At 32.5% G+C, this 21296-nt stretch overlaps 1 protein-coding gene across 4 annotated transcripts in view; it reads left to right on the top strand.

The window, feature by feature from the left end:
- Nucleotides 1-21296, top strand: part of LOC144836158 (E3 ubiquitin-protein ligase MIB2-like) — a 45639-nt gene that overhangs the window by 23523 nt on the left and 820 nt on the right. For 3 of the 4 annotated variants that reach the window (XM_078691374.1, XM_078691376.1, XM_078691375.1), the window contains exons 6-20: nucleotides 8892-9037; nucleotides 10120-10230; nucleotides 11116-11220; nucleotides 11490-11655; nucleotides 11987-12120; nucleotides 12516-12664; nucleotides 13132-13288; nucleotides 13862-14016; nucleotides 14568-14694; nucleotides 15149-15358; nucleotides 17346-17524; nucleotides 18037-18301; nucleotides 18418-18532; nucleotides 19614-19679; nucleotides 20666-20764. In XM_078691374.1, coding sequence (XP_078547500.1) covers nucleotides 8892-9037; nucleotides 10120-10230; nucleotides 11116-11220; nucleotides 11490-11655; nucleotides 11987-12120; nucleotides 12516-12664; nucleotides 13132-13288; nucleotides 13862-14016; nucleotides 14568-14694; nucleotides 15149-15358; nucleotides 17346-17524; nucleotides 18037-18301; nucleotides 18418-18532; nucleotides 19614-19679; nucleotides 20666-20764 — 2184 coding nt within the window. The remainder of the gene's footprint in view (nucleotides 1-8891; nucleotides 9038-10119; nucleotides 10231-11115; nucleotides 11221-11489; nucleotides 11656-11986; nucleotides 12121-12515; nucleotides 12665-13131; nucleotides 13289-13861; nucleotides 14017-14567; nucleotides 14695-15148; nucleotides 15359-17345; nucleotides 17525-18036; nucleotides 18302-18417; nucleotides 18533-19613; nucleotides 19680-20665; nucleotides 20765-21296) is intronic. The other variant, XM_078691377.1, reaches the window with a different exon arrangement.

Below are 21296 nucleotides of genomic sequence, written 5' to 3'. Positions count from 1 at the left end.
GCCTGCCTCGCAAGCTAAAATGGACAGCCATTAAAAACACGTTAAGGAATGATTATTAGAGTTAAGCTCTGTCTACACTATCAAACTTTATGTGACAAAAAATGTGATGTGCCCATATATGGACATGATGGTGTCATATATCAATACCATATTTGGGCACAATCACACTTTTATAATGTAGACAGAGCTTTTAGTTAGTTTTATTCTGGACTTCCTTGGGACTTTCCATGCATCTTCATTCAGTTAATATTCGATCATTGGTTTGATATCTTTACAACTCTCACTAAAGCATTGATCTTTTTTGGGTATCTGCCGAATAAACTCATTTGAGGCTTAGGGACTGGAGTAGAAAGAGTTCTGAGTTGGCACTAGGTAAGGATTGAACTCCAGACCTTGGGATTGAAAGGCAAGCATGTTAACTTCCAATACAGCCCCACACTACTATATATAACAGGTGCAGTATTATTTAAACCCCCTTTTTTTTAAATAAAAAAAAATTATAACCTAATAATTGAAAAGAAATAATATTTTTGTACAATAAGGGTAAAATTCTTTAAAAAAAAAAGTTATTGGTGCTAATAGCTTAGATTTACATCACAATTGTGGAAATAATTCTTATCATTTTAATAATATTATTATTATAAAAATTATATTTTTGTTTCAAACTTTGAATACAATATTGATAACAAAGAAGCGTTTAAAGAATGATTTAATTCCGTTTTTGTTTTCATTTCTTTTTGATTCATCATTCACCATTCTCACTCAACCATTTCTCTTTGTTTATGTTCATCCACCCTTTTAAATGTCATGTCATGTCATGCATGAACTAATTGTCATAGTAATCAATTATTATCATTTTTATTTATATTCTTTTATACTTTTCAATTTAGTTTACCATATTAATTATTATTTTTTGCATTTTAATAAGGCTTCTTTAATAGAGACCATGTCAAAATGACTGCAGTTAAACTACATTTTGTACTCAGTGTTTTTGTTGAATAAATCAAAAGCTTTTCTAATGTTATACAATTGATTGATAACAGATAACTGCTTATTTGGGAATGTCATAATACTCGGTTATATAAATTTTGTTCTGGTTCTAAGAAAATTTACATAATTTATTTTCATAGTCCTGTACAGTAGAACCCCTCATTTAAGAGACCCCTACAGTAAGGGCACACTTTCTTGTGAAAAAATGAGGGGAAATATACTGTACTGTACTGTATGTTTAACAAGCCAAGGCCTACCCCTATCCAGGGTCCCCTATAAACTTTTTTTGAGTCACAAATGCACTCTGTTTTATAGTGGCTCTAAACTATTTTTCTGTACATTTTTCTCTATAATTGCTCTAAGCAGATGAAAGTCTTTATCCATCCATGCGTTCAATTATCTATCCCATAATTTATTCGTCCATTCATTGCCCCATGCCTAACCATTCGCACACTTTCTGCCTTTGTTAACGTTCTACCACAGATGAGCTTGCTTATTCATCCATAGGCTTACTACATTATCTATAGCTGTCTGGCATTGTGTACTGAGAGATTCTTTAAAATCTTATTTTTAACTGAAGATTGATTTCGCAAATCGCATTTAATATACCGCTGCACACAGCTGCAATAGCAGTGATTCAAACCTTTTAGGAAAATAAATACATTTACGCTTAATATCCACGGTTCATTGAAGTTTATAATGTGCGTTAAATCGTAATCACGCTTTTTACGATGAAGATGAGTATTGGTCATCACAGACTCCAATTCCAAAAATGAAACTTAATATTCGGTAGATTAATTTGTCTGTAATGTGTATTTCAAGCAATTTATTTCAAAGATGATAGTCATTCAATTAAGATATTGTGTTTAATATTGAACATTATGAAAGTAAATGGTTTTATGTTATTTCTTTGTTTCTTTCTATATCATTCGTATGGTTGTGCGGTAAAACGCATTTCAAGCAATTTATTTTAAAGATGATAGTGATTCAATTAAGATATGTTTTGAAATGAAATAAAAAGTAATTTAGTGTTTTTTTTTGTGTTTCTATTTGGTTATGATTTGACACGAATAATTGTTTTTTGCCACAAATAATTTAAAAAAAAATTAGTTACAGTATGGTGTTCACTGGTTTAAAAAAGTAAATAAGATTTTAGAATTAAAAGAAATACTGTATAATAATTAGATAGCGTGCACAACGCTACATGAATGTATCTCGAGGTGCTCCTGTTGTGGGATGTTTTCCTGAATGTTCGTAAAATCAGAACGGTACTGGGTATGATAGTGTAGCATTCTTGTCGCCATCTAATTCATAGAAAGTTTGATGAAGAAGGCTATTTGTACAGTAAAAGAATGGACCAGACTTACAAGTTACAGTACTATAGACTTTTAGATGATTGGAATATTTCGTTATAGAGTTATACTGTACAATGCATACGTTTTATAAAATTGCGGTTTTGGACTGTCCCATTTTCAGATAGGTGGCATTAAACAATATTTTATTTTCTTTTTTTTTCTGTATTAAAGATACAATTGAAATCTTATAATATTTCTTATTCTTGATTTGAAACTACAGTATCATAAAGTATCAAAGCTGTTTTTAACCTACCCACCATCTACAGTATTTTGTATCGCACCTTCTGTATTCTAATTTGTTCAGTTTACTGTAGGTACTATTAAAATCTTTATAAACATTATAATAATAATACAGTATCCTGGATTTATATAGCGCCTAATGTTGTGAGACCTGTAAGCACTGAACATTATTACCCCAGTCATTTTTTTGGATTAAACGAATCTGGAAACATACTCCCATAATGCAGCTAGTAATCAGCACAAAATTGTGTCTTGATCTAACTGGGTACCCATTTATACACCTGGGTGGAGAGAGGCAAACGTAAGTAAAGTATCTTGCCTAAGAATACAAGCAATGCAGCGAGAGTTGTTAGATTCGAACCTCGATCTCACGATCAGTAGTCGAATGTCCGACACACTGCGCCACACGCCCTCACTTTATTTCTGTTTAGATGTGAAACTATTAGTAGTATGGAGCCAGTTTTTTAACCTCTTGTTTTATGTTATATTATTTTAGTACAAGATACTACATTGAAGGCAATATAATTTCTTATTCAATATAGATTTGAAACTAACTGACATTATAAAAAATAATACATTCCATCTTACAAACCATAAATGAAGCAATAATTGATAATACCGAGCGAGTATAAAATACATTTCATGTTTTATATTCAGGCTTTTCATTATTTTTGTATTTAAGTGCACTATTCATCATGCGAATCATTAATTCCATTGAATTTTTGAAAAAAAAAATATTGAGCATGGTAAAATAAAATGAGAGATGGTTTGCAATTCAATTACTTCTTCCAATCACAAATTGTGTTATCACTCATTTTTACTGCGATATTTCTACGGTCAAAAATTTCATTTCAATAATATTCAACTTTATTGTAAAAAATAAAATAAGGAGATAAAAAATGATGACATTTCATTTTCTTTGTGAAACTTTATTTTCCGGTCCGTATATAAATTTTTTTTTTCATAGATTATAAAACTGCATTTCTATTATAACAATACAACAATATTAGGATGTTTGTCTGTTTTTACCTCTGTATATTGTTTTTACAGTACTTGAGCATCGGGAAAAAGAATTTTACTTTTGTGATTTCCACAACTGACAATAAATATATCTTGTATACTTGTAATGCTAGGATACAGACGATACAATCTTCTTCAATCTTGTGATCACACAATAAAAGCATCTGTCCCAAATATTGATTAAATTCAGTCTCTGATCAATGATCTTAAATAAAGTTACATTATATAGGTCAGCTGCTATCGCGTATACGATTCCTCAGAGAGGTAATTTCTTTCAAAATAAATGAAACTATATATCACTCGTTGGAATTAACTTGTTTTATATAAAATAGGACAATCACAAACCGGACTAAGTCGCTAAGAGCCTGTTACAGCTATTTTTCACCTTACGGATTGTCCAATATACAAGTTACGAGAAATTGTTAACGTTCTGTCATCAACTGTTTGAGTTAAATATGAGGTACGGTTTCTCGATGTTCTCCAGTTTAGTGGAAAATTTAAAAAGTATTACTATACAATATTGCAAGGATTTAGTTTAATGTATAGCTGAGAATTTATTCCATGAAATAAATTAGGTATGAAATATAACATTTAAGAGTATAGCCGAGGACATTAATCACATCTGTCGTTTATGTGTGTACGTAACTGTACCATAATGATGTATAGCCACTCTACAATATAAAATAAGGCTAGCAATATCATTAAATGGTTTAATAGACTTCCATGGCCCACAGTTTTAATTAAAATTCTGCATCTTGTCCGTTTTATTCACACATTTATTAAAGGGATGGGGAGGGAGAGAGGTTATAATAATACTCCCTAACTATATTATGATCTAAGCTAGCCATCTCCACCTAGCCATATAATAGACTGGCCCGCAGTTTTAATTTAACATTCTACAAACACCTTGTCCGTTTTATTCACATATTTATTTTTAACAACACTCACTAGCTATATTAACCCAGCCAGCAATATAAAAACCTGCAGGCCATATCCACCTAGCCATTATAACCCAACTCACACCATTTGAAGCCCAGCCATTATGCTCTCCAACCAGTTATTACACTTCACACTACACTGTCCAAATTTGCAGTAATTTGTCTTAGCAATAGCAAATATAAAACCAAAGCGTCATCTAGTGCAAAGAACAACTTCGGAACTGAACACAGTGTTCCATTTATAGGGATGTCCCTGAATAGGGGTTTGCCATACAGTTATTACATATTTAGCCCCTCCTTCTTTCATTTCACTGGAAAGTTTCCGCTTAATAGAGGTGTCCCAAAGAAGGGGTTCTACTTTATTAACACTTGGACGCAACACAAGGACGTATGTGTGTCGCAAGTAATTTTACAAATCATGACAAGATGAATCTTCCGAAATGCCGCTCATGATTGGTCAATGCACTTCGTTGTACCTACAACATTGTTTTGCTACTAAGCAGGAACCAAGCTTTAAATAGCTAACAGCTATGTACTGTTTACTGCAGCTACTGTATCTTAATAAGTACACCACTGTGACATCTAACCTCATTTTATGATCTTCGCTTTCTAGGGTTTATGCACTTTTAACACATTTCTTACGGCTGATTCAGATTACCTCTACACTTTACCGCAGCGCCTTTAGACATAGTCATTAGTAATGATATTAGAACCTAAGGGTTAAATAACAATTGCTTTTCTTCTATACATTTGACTGCAATTAAACAGTTACGCATAATGAATAATACGGTCTCATTTGCTGAATACGATACCGACAGTTACTTTAATCAATACCAACTCCTTCTGAATTCCATGAATATTGTGAGTCATTAAAGTACAGTTTTCCGTAAGGTCAGAGGGAGGATGTTTTCTTGATTGAACTGATAATGAAAATTAGACTTTAAACTCTTAATCATAATTTTTTCAATGATTATTATTATAAGCCCTTTACCTTAACTGTCAAATCTACTGCTTTGCTACCCAGGCCTTCACCCCCCCTCCTTGCTACCTGGGCCTCTTCCTCCCTGCTAACCGGACCTCTCCCTCCCTGCTAACCAGGCCTTCACCTCCCCTGCCAGGCCTACCTTGCACCCGGCCACCTCCTGCTTCCTATCCTCCCCATGAGTGTTAATTATAGTAGTTGAGATAGCTTGGTGGTCGATGTGCTTGCTTCCAATCAAAAGGTCCAGGGTTCAATTCTGACCAAGTGTCAGGGTTCAACTCATAGCTATTTCTACCCTAAGCCCCAAATTAGACTTTTGGTATTGTTTATCCATCCTTTTATTGCAGAGTTTCTTGCTGTTGGATGTCTATGAAATAATACATAAAAAGAGTTGTGTAGCGGAGTGGTTAGGACACTTGACTGTCATACAGCGAGACCCGGGTTCAATTCCCGACAACTCCCAGTCTACTTACTGTACCTAGTTGAAAATACTAGGGAGGATAAGGCAGTGTCGAAAGGAGCTGGTCACCCTACCACATAATGCCAAAGCTTAGTAAAATGAGCTCCTAACAGCTCATTCCCCTACGTTCAGAAATGAATATGGGACTTAATACTTTACCTTAGTTTACATAACTAAATACATATCACTACCTTCCGTAAAATAAAGTATTTTGAATGTTGTAACATTTTTTAAACAATTATTTGAAATTGTAACTTCAGAATTGTGTGCAAAACTAATACTTCTTTCTTAGGTTGAATAGTTGGCAATTATTCCGTCGTCCATTAACTTATATTTTATTCCGGTTCTTCAACTATCTATCTAACATTTTTTCAATTACACATTGGGATTACTGATATATAACACATGCTTTCCATCTTTTCTGTAAAATGTACAATTTTATCCGATGCTTTCTCGATGATTATTTAGTCTTATTGTCGCCAAGTTGATGTCTGCAATCCGAAAATACTTAGACTGGTTACTTTTTGCCGACAATTTCAATGTTTAATGACAATGGCATCTTGAAATAAAAATAAATGATGATTTTATTATTTCTGATAGATTTTATAAATGATGAATATTTCAGAGAATTTCAATTCGACGACATCACAATTAGTTTCTCCATTCAAAACCGCTTGTTTTATTTATTTTTATATAGTTTGGAACTTAAGTATCTAGTGTTAAATATAATTATCATTTGTGGCAAATATGAAATTTTGTTTTCCAATGAAGGATAAAAAGAATGTAATTACAATTTTTTCACATTGTAACACCAACAAATCAATTGTAATATATAGTTCAGCTACAATGCAATTGACTTGATAGCTGAAGTGATGATCTTAGCGAAACTTATCACTTACACGTTTCTAATGATTGGCAAATGGCCGACAAACAGCCAATGTGATACGCAATGTTTCATAGATCTCTTTGACTACGGCCCGCATTATGATTAAATTGTCGTCGCGGTCTGACGATTACCGTAATTCAAAACAGATGACAGACTGGAAGCATGTCTACACATTCAAAATTTCTCAACTCTGCCTGGAAAATGGCAGAGGTAAAAGACAAACCATGTTGAAAATTTTTGAAATGGTTTTTGGGGGGTATCTCAGATTTCATTATGGCTGCCATTTTAGTTATTTTATGGTCATCGTTTTAGATTTCATTATGGGCACAATTTTTTATTTTATTAATATTAGATGCCGTCTTAGATTTCATTATGGCTGCCATTTTAGATTTCATTATGGCTGCCATTTTAGATTTCATTATGGCCACAATTTTAGATTTTATTATGGCCATTATCTTGTATTTCAATGGATGCCATCAATATTTAGAATGGTTTTTAGGTTGCCAACATCTTAAATTTATTCTGGCTGCCATTTTAGTTATTATGGTTTCCGATTTTCCGATTTCCTTATTGCCACAATAGATTTTATTATAGCCTTTTATCTAAGATTTCCAATGGTCAATAATTTAGATTTCATTATGGCTGTCATATTAGTTTGTACCCAGTGGGCTAGTGTGAAATTACCACATGTTCCTATGTCCACATTATAATTCATTCATTTTCTTTATTTCGGATATACAAATCATACAAAAAACAAAAAGAGAAACAATTTCACCAGAAAATTAACAATATAAAGCAACTAACTTCCACAAAAACATAAAACACAATGGAGAGAGCTAAAGTAAATTTGACCTCTTTTGATTTAAATTCCATTTTTCCAGTTTAAAATAACGTTTTTTTTTTCTATCCAATTTTTGGTCAAAGTGAATGTTATTAATAAGCAAGTTGGTTATGGGTTCAGTGCTGACCTTGTTTGCTAGGAACTAACTTACCTGGGTAAATAGCACACCTGAACAGGCCCCTTTCATTCTTCTTAATAAAAAGTACATTTTCATAAAATGTTTAAGATAATCTACTGAAAGCAGAGAGATGTAAATAAAAATTTTACATCTCCCTGCTGTTAAGTATTTGGCATGTATTCTAGAACTTTATAACTTTGTACATAAAATAGATAGACTGTAGGCAGTAATTCCTTATCATTAATCTTTGCCAGTGGAACTTCCTAATATTAACAGTGAGTTATCTAAATTCACTCGAAGACTTCATTCCAAATGAAGATAAAAACAGTATGTGTGTGATGTGAAATATTATACAAATTGCTTTTTATAACCAAATAAAGCTACAGAATTAAAAATAAACCAAAGTGAAAACTGTGCATTAACCTCAGAATTGATGGTTCACGACGGAGATCCATGAATCGTGATTACCACTCTGGCGCCGTCGTTTGTTCAACTCACTCTATCAGTTTCTAGCGATCTTCTCATTTTGATTAAACGAAATGGCACCCGTGAGAAAATCACAGCGTCAACCGGAATGATCGTTCATTCGCAGGAATATATCATTGTGTGTAATCAAATGTCTTTTAAAATAATTTAGAGATATTGAATTCATCGTAAATGGGAAAATTTGATAAAGTAGATGGGAATAAAATGTTAGAGGATTTTTTTTATTTGATTAAAATGGATGTTACTAGAATTTCAATTTTACTTATTGCTGGAAAAAATTTTTGATTAAGACGATTTATTGAATAATGAGTTTCAACTGCAAGGAATTATAAATATTATCAGATATAATTGTTAATGCTATATACATTAAATGCCTTACCTTTTTTCCTTTTATCAATATTTATTCTTACTTATTATATTTCATATTAATGAAGTTGACATTAACATTTATATCATTTTATGACTGCCATTATTTTTATCTTACAGAATGAATTCACATGTATGTATTTTGTTTCTTTGAAATATATTTGAAAATATCATTTTACAATATAAAAATGATTTTTTTTTCCTTAAAGGTGAAAAGTTGGAGATGTCGCCTACTACTACAGAAGGAAAGAAAAACACATTTAATGTAGGGGACAAGGTAAAGGTAGTTCTACAGGAGGACATTCTGAAGGCCATGCAGGAGGGACATGGCGGATGGAACCCAAAAATGGCAGAGGTAAAAGACAAACCATGTTGACAATTTTTGAAATGGTTTTTGGGGGGTATCTCAGATTTCATTATGGCTGCCATTTTAGTTATTTTATGGTCATCGTTTTAGATTTCATTATGGGCACAATTTTTTATTTTATTAATATTAGATGCCGTCTTAGATTTCATTATGGCTGCCATTTTAGATTTCATTATGGCTGCCATTTTAGATTTCATTATGGCCACAATTTTAGATTTTATTATGGCCATTATCTTGTATTTCAATGGATGCCATCAATATTTAGAATGGTTTTTAGGTTGCCAACATCTTAAATTTATTCTGGCTGCCATTTTAGTTATTATGGTTTCCGATTTTCCGATTTCCTTATTGCCACAATAGATTTTATTATAGCCTTTTATCTAAGATTTCCAATGGTCAATAATTTAGATTTCATTATGGCTGTCATATTAGATTTCATTATGACTGCCATCTTAGATTTCATTATGGCTGCCATCTTAGATTTCATTATGGCTGCCATATAAGATTTCATGATGGCTGCCATCTTAGATTTCATTATGGCTGCCATCTTAGATTTCATTATGGCTGCTATCTTAGATTTCATTATGGCTGCCATCTTAGATTTCATTATGGCTGACATCTTAGATTTCATTATGGCCACAATTTTAGATTTTATTATGGCTGCCATTTTAGATTTCATTATGGCTGCCATTTTAGATTTCATTATGGCTGCCATCTTAGATTTCATTATGGCTGTCATTGTCATTCATTATGGCCACAATTTTAGATTTTATTATGACTGTTTATCTAAGATTTCATTATGGTCGCCATTATGGACGACATTTTAGATTTTATAGCTACCATCCAGTTCTAGAGATATGATTTTGGTTGTAATGTCTATCTTGTCCTACTTACCTGAATAATCCCAAAAATATCCCATCCTCTTTCTAGAGAGAGCTATAATACAAAAACATGTTCCTTCTGGCAATAATGGACTAGTCTGACCAACTCTGAGTTTGTGAAATATCATTGTTCTATCAGTATCAGTAATGTACTTGTTTTTATTTGTTTGATTCATGTTTTTCCCCCAGTATATTGGAAAAGTGGGGGTAGTTCATCGAGTAACTGACAGGGGTGATATTAGGGTGCAGTACCATAGTTCAGGCACCAGGTGGACCTTCCATGCAGGTGCACTAATCAAGGTATGTATACAATTATTTCATTTACATAGTAAACTATATTATAATAGCTGAAAATATTGGTTTTTGCCACCTGTAGTTTAAGAGAAATACATGGGTTTTTTTGGCTGTGAGCTCTGTGTCACTTTTTTATTTAATTACTTTAATATTTAACCAAATATTATAATCTGAAATTTATGGTGGTATCTGAGGCTTTAAGATTTATTGTTTTCTAATGATGCCACCTAATGCTGATTCGCTCCAGTGAACCCGCTCCCCCTCTTCCCTGCTCCTACTCACATAATATTTTGAGTAAATTGCATGCATGAGTGAACTTGCTCATTTATCAACGTTCTTCCTCCCTAAGGGTCTCCTGATGTATATGAGCTTCTGACTTTATCTTTTTTTGCCACGATATAATGAAAAGATGAAATGAACCAAATCAAGGATAAATTTTAATAGTAGCAATGAAAATTGACATTTAATTGACCTTTGTCCTTTACAAGAATATGTTTTCAAGTTACGACTTCCCACTCCCTCCCCCACCCCCCTTTATATCTTGATCTTAGGTATAGAAAAAGATCCTATGAGTTTGATTTGAACTAATGACCCTTGGATTAGTAGCCAATCATGTCAACCACCAAGCCACTGTGCCGCTACAGTCTGAAACTCATGCCTTCTTACATAACATTATAGTTTGAGCCACACCATTGTATTATCTATCTACCTCTATCTTGTTATTCCTAGTAAAAACGAAACAAAAATATAGGCTCTTGAAGTTGCATACAAATTGAATATTATAAATCAGCCTATAATGTTATGTAACAGTGTTGCAGCTCCAGCTTAATTATCATTTACTTTAATGTTTTCACCATTTATTGCTAATTAAATTGTCTAATTTGTTCGTAGGTTGAATTTTATGCAGTAAACGATATTGTTCGTGTCTTAGATGATGTTTCAAAAATTAAGCAGCTGCAATCTGGGCATGGGGAATGGACAGAAAATATGCGGGTAGTAAGTATACCATAACAGTGATTTCAATACATGGATACTTTACAGAGAGTGCCTTGTCTACACTATCAAACTTTATGTGACAACAAAATGTGATGTGCCCAAATGGACATGATGATGTCATATCACTACCATGTTTGGGAATATTACTACCATATTTGGCCACACTAATTTGATAGTTTAGACAAAGCTTTAGACTAGCAGAATAAGCATCTTACACCAAGATATTGAACAATTTCCTCCAATCTATTTAGAGTTCTTTTTTCTTGCAGATAATTGGTAAAGTAGGTAAAGTATTAAGAATATATTCCGACGGTGATTTGCGTGTGTTGATTGATGCTGCTCCATGGACGTTAAACCCAGCGTGCGTTGTACCAGTGTCTCAAAATAGGACGGACATCAATAACACAATGAGACCAGACCGAGAAGAGGAAAAAGGTGATTTAATGAATTATACAAATATTAAAGGAAAAACTATCCTATACTTTTAAGCACCAGCAGCGAGTAACTCGGCAATTACAGGATGGATAAACTATTTTATAATTGATCATGCTTGTACTAAGTCTCATTTGAGGCTTAGGTAGTGGAGTTGAAAGAGTTGGAAGATGCAACCCTGCACTAGGTCAGGATTGAACCCTGGGCTTGGGATTAGAAAGCAAGCAGTTAACCACCAAGCTACAGCTCAACTACATTTATGAATATGTAATAGAACCTGTTCTTTGAACATGATGTTCAAGAATACTTATAAAACTAATCTCTTCATTTTCAGGCCACATGCAAGCTCTTATAGACCAGATTGTGTCTGTGAACTTAAGCACCGAGAGTTGTGATAAGCTGGTTAGCGACGCGGCACATGGCAATGCTAGAGCTGTCACTGATATACTTGCTAAACATCCTGAATGGGTAAGTACTGAGAGTTGCATTAAAAACACTATCGTATTCGAAGGGGCGTTTATTCAAAGCGGTGTATTTATATAAATAAATACGGTATTTCATTGAGGCAGTTTTGGAATATGTGCTCCCTGGGACTACTTCAAATGGCAACTCTCAAAATTACATTCTATATTCTACTCTAATTCAGTTATGATTATTCTTTACGCAGATTCAATTGCAAGTGACCCTCCTGGTCTATGTTTTCCACCCTTTTCAGAAATTTGAAAAAATATTTGTTAAATAAATAATTCTGTGTAAATTGTAATAATGTAGTAGTAGACTACAGGTTTGCTACAAGAGCTATTTGTCTTATTCTGTTATTCCGTATCAACGAAATAGAGGGCGCTCATTTCTAAATTTTCTAGGTTGATGCAAAAAATACAGGAAAGACAGCACTGCAGGTTGCTAGCCACCAAGGTCACGTGGAGGTCATTAAGGTTCTTGTGGTTGCTAAGGCCAATTTGGAATTAAAAGACCAGGATGGAGATACAGCTCTTCATTATGCAATTTTTGGGTACGTGACAGAGGAAGTGATAATGTAAAGCTATGTCTACACTATTAAACTAGTTTGATTGCCCAAATATGGTAGTGATATGCTTAAATATGTTAGTGATATGACATCATCATGTCCATGGGCACGTCACATAAAGTTTGATATTGTAGACATAGCTTTAATAAAAAAAACATCAGAATAAAATAATAATTGTGTAATACTATTGAAAACTCTGTTAAACTTCTTTTCCGCATAAGTTTATAAATAAAACCTTTTGGTAATCTCCATATGAACTTGCCAGTGTAGTTTCTCCTGATTATGCTAGTTTCTGTTACGCTCATGCCAGTAAATGCCATTATTAAAAGATACAATTTTTTGTAATTGTTTATTTACCTATGTACACTACAATTATTTAACTATGTACACACACAATTTTTTGTAACTATGTACAATTCAATGATAATCTATTTTAATGATAATTTCTGTAGCAATCAGCCAGAGGTGGCATCATTCCTACTGTCGAAAGGTGCTAACGTAAACGCTTTAAATAACGTTGGTTGCAGTAGTCTACATGTGGCAGTCAACAAAGGTTTTACAAGATGTGTGCGTGCTCTACTCAAACACAAGTGTGACATCAATAAACAGGTATAATTGTCTGTCGCCCTCTATCAAAGGTTTAACCAAAGAGGGTTGCACAGTATAACCTATTAGCATAACATTAACACACACAATGTTTAGCTCAGGTCCATCCTTATATCATTTAATTAAAATTTGATGCTACCAACCTTTCGTAGTGTCTTAATGTTTCGGACTGTGTGAAATGTCTGGTTCTTCTGTAAAGTTATGAAGGGGTCGTGGAAGAAATGGGGGGATAAAATTAATGAAGTTAATTTGAATATTGTAATTTTATTGTAAAAAAAGCCTTTGGCTGCAAATGTATTTTTCTTGTCAAAATAAAGATACCAAGATATAATATGAGAAACTTACAATTAAAGATATTTATATAACACCTAAATAAATTCCTGTCATTTTATTGGACGATCACATGGTGTGAATATAGTAATTTCATTCGGTGACATATCTTTCATTAAATTATTTGTACCATTGCACTCATAAACATTCATTATTTGTTTAGCATCAAACTTATGTATACTGTTTTATAAGCAAATAAATGAATTGTGTCTATAAATTAAATATATATTATAATTTTGTCTTCAGGATGCGTATGGTGATTCAGCCCTCCACGATGCAGTCGCTAAAAATAACAAAGAAATAATTGAAATGTTGATAGATTCGCCGTCAATAGATTTGACCGTAAAAAACAAGAAAGGATTCAATTCACTTCACCACGCTGCTCTCAAGGGTAATAAGTTGTAAGTACTTAGATCTTGGATTTATTCTGTTTTTTACAATGTGGAATGAGTCGCTATCCAATCAGATTTGAATACAGCTCCAGTGGTTCCGGAATCAAGACTCAATTCACAATTTGTTCTCACTTTCACAAATTTTCATATCATGAATATATATAAATATATACATGAGTGTTGTTGGATTATTTTGTGTTATGCTATGTGACAATAAATTATGTTACAATGGAAGTAGATTAATGTTAAAATATGTATTGTCACCAAAAACATAAAAAAAACTTTTTTAGCTTTAATAAAGTTATTCACTTCTGTAGAAAGAAATATGGAAAAAATGTTTTCACTTTTATACAAAATAAATGAGGTTAAATTCAACCAAAAATCTGTTGACAATTTGACAATATTTGCTTTAAATTACAGTTTTTTCAGGTAAATAATTTTTTTTTCACTCCGATTTTTGGTCAAAGTGAAAATCTATTAAAATGCCATATTCAACAAAAAAACATTTTTTAGGGGGATAATATAAGATTTCTAGTGACAATTTTTCTTGTTTCTACCAGTGCTGCTGATAAACTGTTAGTGAAGGCTAGGCAGTTAGCAGATGTAAAGAAAGATGATGGTTTTGCATCGTTGCATCTTGCAGCCCTGAATGGGCATCGAGAAGTTGCGGACATTCTAATAACCAAGGTAAAGATTGTTTAATTGTTATTGCAAAGACATTATAGTCGACCTTCTCATTTACGTACCCCTTGGTATGAGAGGCGTTTGTAAATGAGAAGGTTCGGAAAAAAGCGCCCTCTATTAAAGTCTGAACGGCGTTCGTAAAATAGAAGGTTCGTAATTGAGAACTAGAGAGCCAACTCCAACATTAACATAGCTTATAGTGTGTGTTCCACCATATAGAGGGACCACCTAATTATATCTACACCAAGACAGAAATTGGCCAATCAGATATACAAGTTAAATGTCACACTGCCGACGTAGTCACACACCACTACTCCTATATTGCATTGTGTTGAGATATCAGTGTGAAAACATATTTGTATAATCATTGTATGCAAAAATGTTAGGCTTTACCAAGAAATTATTTGTGTTATTGCCATGTTGACCGATACGAGTTTCTCTTTTCTCGATTAAAAAGGGTCACTGTGAAGTGGACATTAGAAACAACCGGCAACAGACGCCACTCATTCTAGCGGTCAGTCAGGGACACACAAACATTGTAGAGTTATTAGTAACGAAAGGCGCTGATGTCAACTCAGAAGATGAAGATGGTGACACAGCACTGCATCTAGCCTTGATGCGACAGGCTCTAAACTCACCAACAGAGCTTGCAACAGCTGCAACTAAGGTGAGGCTAACATCTGTGAATGACTGTTTCAAACTATTGAGGGCAGTGTTAAAGAACAGAAATAAAATCAGCTTTATACTAATATTATTGTGAAAATATTTTTTTTATTAAAAGTTTATTTAGTGTTTTCTTAAAAGAACATTGTTTAGCTTTTATCAGCATACTAATTACCCAGTGATGATGATTTCAGATCTCATCATCAATGAAACGTCTTGCGAAGGTAGGTTCAAAGGTCACAACCTTCAACTTAATCTGAATTTACAAATCTTCAAGTAAAATTCTCTAGAAATAAAAAAAATTAAAAAACAAGACAGAAAAGTATCTTTATTTTTTTCTTTGGATGATGTCATCATGGTTTACATTTAATAAACAGGATTCACATAGTTTTAACTATGCTATTATGCTGTATCGACCACAAAAACCAAAAACGATTGTCAAATTCTAGTCATGTTGATATCCCATTACACCAATCCCACCCAACCCCTTCCCTTGGGCTGTTCAAATGTCATTAAAACCCTTCCCAGTACAATTCTGGTATATTTTATATTCCAACATAAAACACGCTTTCATAGACACATTTTAACTTTGTGTTTGTGAGGATCACCTAAAATTAGACAAGTTTACTTTTTGATTTGAAGATTTTCATTCAGACTCAAGTTAATTTAAGGTTGCTAGGCTATACTATACAAAGTATATATACATGCTTCTATAACAGGAAAACATGTGCTTTGTATAAGCTTATAGATATAGTATTAACATCTATTGTATTGCAGCCGTACTTATGGGGGTTAGAATCTCTATGTTTAGGTGTCGCTGTTAAATAGAGGTTCACTAACAAACAGCTTATGCAAATAATAATAGTATTTAAGTTTTAGTAATAGTGTTGGTGACCTGTTTGTTACTGTTTGTGGTTTAGAATCTATTGGGTGTTACTGTTAAATAGAGGTTCACTAACAAACAACTTATGCAAATAATAATAGTATTTAAGTTTTTAGTAATATAGTATTGATGTAAACTGTAATGTTAGACATTAGAGGATATAGTCAATATGTTTAACACATAACATATTAAAATTCAAAAATAATACAATATTTAATAGATCGAAAAGTTTAAAATTTGTCATACAATACAAGATGCTTCCAAAGACCATACTGCGTTAAAACACCGGTTCTCGTCAGATCACTGAAGTTAAGCAACGTTGGGCCCATTTTCGTTCTCGGCGGGTGCTGTATATACCAGAGTACCAGAGAGTGATGATAATATCTGACTAGCATGTGATAGGCATGTGTTCGAGCCTATCTGTACCATACCGATTGCGTCCTTAGGCAAGATGCTTTACTCTCATTGCCTCGTCCTTCAGATGTGATGTTAAGCTTGAAGACCATAATAAATACAGTTAACAGTTAACAGGAGTCCATGTTCATTTCTTTTTGTTATTTAACTGTACTGTTTGTTTTGTCCTTATGTATTATTTTTCTGCTATATTGTATTGTACAATTTATATGTTGCTAAATCATAAATGTTTATTTCAGCTGTTTTAAACAATGTTATATTTTAAATGGTACTTCTGTGTATACTAATTGTGCTTTAATTGTCTGTATTTGTAGAAAAACTATAGATATTATTTATATATAATAAATAATAATATTTGACCCTACTGTATCTGTTGCTGTGCTTGTTTAATTGTCCGGTGAAAGTTAGGTAAATTCCCTTTCGTGTTTAAGCAACTGTTTTAGTAAAAGTCAATCTTACATTTAGAAAAATTTTCATTCAAAATTATCCAAACTTTGGGACACCCCCTATTCCAGGGTTCAATCCTTACCTAGTGCCACGACTCTTTCAACTCCACTCCCTAAGCCTCAAATGAGTAATGAATAAAGAAAGGGAAGCTTTGTTGTTTTTTTAATGTGTCCCCTTAATAGAGGTTTTTCTTTATTATCTTTTAAAAATTTATCTAATTTCAGTATTTTTCCTTCTGTTCACTTAGATCCAGGCAAGTCTGAAAGAAGAAAATCTAGACCACCGTTTAAGTACAATTGTAGCATGCTATCTAATACACGAGGGCGCTAATCCACTTCGTAAAAACCATAAGAGTAAAACTCCGCTAGATATGATAAATGATCAGAAAGTTGCCAAATCTATTAAGAAATTTATGGACATGAAATCGTAAGTCATTTGTATACTTGAGTGTACAGAAATTTATTTTAATATTGTTTATTCATAATTAATAAATAAATTTATTTATTTGAATCTGTACTTTTTTAATAGTGACACACTATAAGGTAAAAAAATATGCATTCTTAAAACAATAAAATTCAATTCAAGTTTATTCACATTTATTTATCAAAAGCAAAGGAAAAAGCATTGATCTTTACAGAAGAAAATAAAATGCGTTTCTGTAATTGTAAAACTCTTTACAAAAAGTACTTAATACACAAACATAAAGAAAAATAAAATATATCTACAGTATAAAAATTACAATACAATATGAATATATATAGGCCTTTTCTTTGTTCAAATGCTTCCCTCTTTACAGAAGATAGGCATATATGCTTAAGCAGTTGTAACGTATAATAAGATTAACACTACAGATAGTTAAAAATAAATTACATAAAAATACAGTAAAATATTAAATAGAAAAGATACGGTATACGATAAATGAACTATACTTTTTTTAGTCGGGCTTCACAAAAAGAGGCAGAGCAACGGGTAAGCAGTAGTAGACCCCAGTCCTCATCAAATAGCAAACCAGGAGGACCACAGGTTGCACAACGTACCAAGAGTCAACATTTAAGGTCACCGAGCACGCTCAGTAACTTATCTGAAATCATGACCCAATGTCGTATGTGCAATACCACTGCTAATTGTATTTTCCAGCCATGTGGCCACATCATGGCATGCATGGATTGCGCTGGCTTGTTTCAGAAGTGTTTCACTTGTAAGGTTAGTGTTCCAAATTTGTTTAGTGCCAAATTATAATGCATATAAAATAAATAAAATAACATCTCTCGTTTTTGTTGTCAAATATATCATTTTTGTAAATTTATTTGTATTCACAGTCGGACATTAAACAACGTATACGAGTAGAAGGAGGAGAAATCAAGTGTTGTAGTTGCCATAACAATCTTGCAGAAGTTACATTCCAACCGTGTGGTCATAGAATTATGTGTCAAGGTATTCTTTATACCGAATATTTAGAATAAGTAATCAACTCAATAAAATGAATTAAGGGTTGTTCATTTTCTCACCATTGAACTAGTTTACTAGTTACTGTAACTAGTTTTAACTTGCAAGTTAACTAGTTTTAACTAGCAAGCTAACTAGTTTTAACTAGCAAGCTAACTAGTTTTAACTAGCAAGTTAACTAGTTTTAACTAGCAAGCTAACTAGTTTTAACTAGCAAGCTAACTAGTTTTAACTAGCAAGCTAACTAGTTTTAACTAGCAAGCTAACTAGTTTTTCTAGCAAGATAACTAGTTTTAACTAGCAAGTTAACTAGTTTTAACTAGCAAGTTAACTAGTTTTAACTAGCAAGTTAACTAGTTTTAACTAGCAAGTTAACTAGTTTTTACTAGCAAGTTAACTAGTTTTAACTAGCAAGTTAACTAGTTTTAATTAGCAAGTTAACTAGTTTTAATTAGCAAGTTAACTAGTTTTAACTAGCAAGTTAACTAGTTTTAACTAGCAAGCTAACTAGTTTTAACTAGCAAGTTAACTAGTTTTAACTAGTTTTAACTAGTTTTAACTAGTTTTAACTAGCAAGTTAACTAGTTTTAACTAGCAAGTTAACTAGTTTTAACTAGCAAGTTAACTAGTTTTAACTAGCAAGTTAACTAGTTTTAACTAGCAAGTTAACTAGTTTTTACTAGCAAGATAACTAGGTATCCTGTTAACTAGTTTTAACTACCAAGTTAACAAGGTGTCTTATTAACTATTAATATAACTAGTTTGAATTAGCAAGTTAACTATTATCTTTAAAATAAATATAATTCACCGCTGACTTTTGTTTTTATTTATGTTTATCTTTGTAAAAATCATAACAAACCAAACAATGTAAATAGTCAACTACCAAGCTTTTAAGCTAATGCCAAAACTTCGTAAAGTAGTAAATAATGAAATCTTTTTTCCACTAAGTGGGAAAAACTCCTATTTTAGTTTGATTTTCCGGTTTTGTATTATTTGTTGTATATATAGTATATATGGAATATTTATTCTGAAATAAAGTGATCAAATCAAATCAAATATTCCATTCCAGATTGTGCTAGTAAGACAAAAACATGCAGCACATGTCAATCTTCAATTACACAGAGAATCGGAAAAGGTAAGCCCCGCCCAGCTATTCAAAACCCACGAATAGGAATGCGTTTTACACTTGAGCATGTTGTACACTATTGGTATGCTTGTGTATGTCAGTTGTTTGTAAACAATGGAAGATTTTATTTAACCAAAAAAAAAATACTAGATAGTATAATATATTTTTATTTAAATACCTAAACCAAAACTTCTTTTTTCAAGAGGGCATATTGTCCTGCATCTATTATAGAATAGGTGAAGTTCCTATGCGCTTTTCAGGCTTATAAGTGCAAAGGCACAGACAATTTTTCCCCAAAAAAAGTGTCACCATAGAAATTTCACATCAAGATATGCGAGTTTACCATCCTGGCAGTACAATTTTTTTGTTTAAAGGTTTTTATTTTTTAATGTATCATAAAGATAATATTATTGTAAATAATTGAGTACGTTTGTTGTGTATATACAGATTTATGCTAGCTTTTTTCGTGAAATCAATTAAAAAATTAACTTTAAAAAAAAAACAATTGTAATTTATGTAACAAAATTCCAAATGCTGTTATCTTCAATTTTGTTTTTATTGAAGCTATTAACTGATCTCTATCTTAGGCATGTTTTCCACTAGGCGAATTAGTTTAGTACAAATCTAATGTTTTCGCAGAGAAAAAAATCATGTATTTACTGAATTGTTTGATTCGCATTAATGCTCATAATATGCATGACAACTCATTTACTGACCTCTGATTGGTTGCATAACTTTTCACTACGCAAAAAGTAGGAACTGTTCAAACTATTAATTTTGCTGAATACTCGAGGAAATTTGTTGCAGAGAGGGATTTGGAAGAATGAAAGATGAACATGCATGCGTATAAGTTATTATTCTGATTCTCACGAACAAATTCGCTTCGTGGAAAACAGGCTTTAAGAACACAACAGTATTTTTCTATATCATAATACTTTGTTAGCACTAACATTTGTCTTTAATATTGCATGAATTGTTTGTTATGTTGATATTAGATGGTATGGTAATCCCTCTTCGTCGTGCATCAAATGTTCGTCCTTCGTCATCAGCCTCGCAGTCGTCTGCTCTTGCTCGTCGTTCAAAGTCTATGCCAGGTGTTTTATCATTTTTACTTTTTTATTTATCACGCATTTTCTACATTTTATAATAGTTGTGTCATGCAAATCATATCGAGTGAATGTTGTCAAATTTGATGTGAAAAAATATATACTCAATATGTACACTGTCTGGGAGAAATAAGTCTTCCGACCCGCCCACCTCACCTCTTCCAATTTTTTCAATGGTACTTATTTATTTATCAAACTTTTTTTCTAATAGCATTTTATATAGTTGCAATTCATATCGAGTGAATGTTGTCAAATTTGATGTAAAAAAATATATACTCAATATGTACACTGTCTGGGGGGAATAAGTCTTCGGACCACCCCCCTCTCCTCTTCCAATTTTTTTCAGTGATAGTTGGGAGAGAAATTTTTTGTTGCTTTTGTCCACTGTGTGTGTGCCAAATTTAAAATGGATTAGTATCCTTGTATGAGAACACACTGCTTGAATCTCAACCTATCAACTAGCAAGAATAAGCTTCATGGCCTACAGGTATGATACCAGGCTTGTGATCTGGAAGTCATA

This window comes from Antedon bifida, chromosome 2 (assembly GCF_963402885.1).
Source record: "Antedon bifida chromosome 2, ecAntBifi1.1, whole genome shotgun sequence".
Taxonomy (NCBI): domain Eukaryota; kingdom Metazoa; phylum Echinodermata; class Crinoidea; order Comatulida; family Antedonidae; genus Antedon; species Antedon bifida.
The sequence above is the reverse complement of the archived record's forward strand: the minus strand, read 5'-3'. Positions and strand labels throughout refer to the sequence as shown.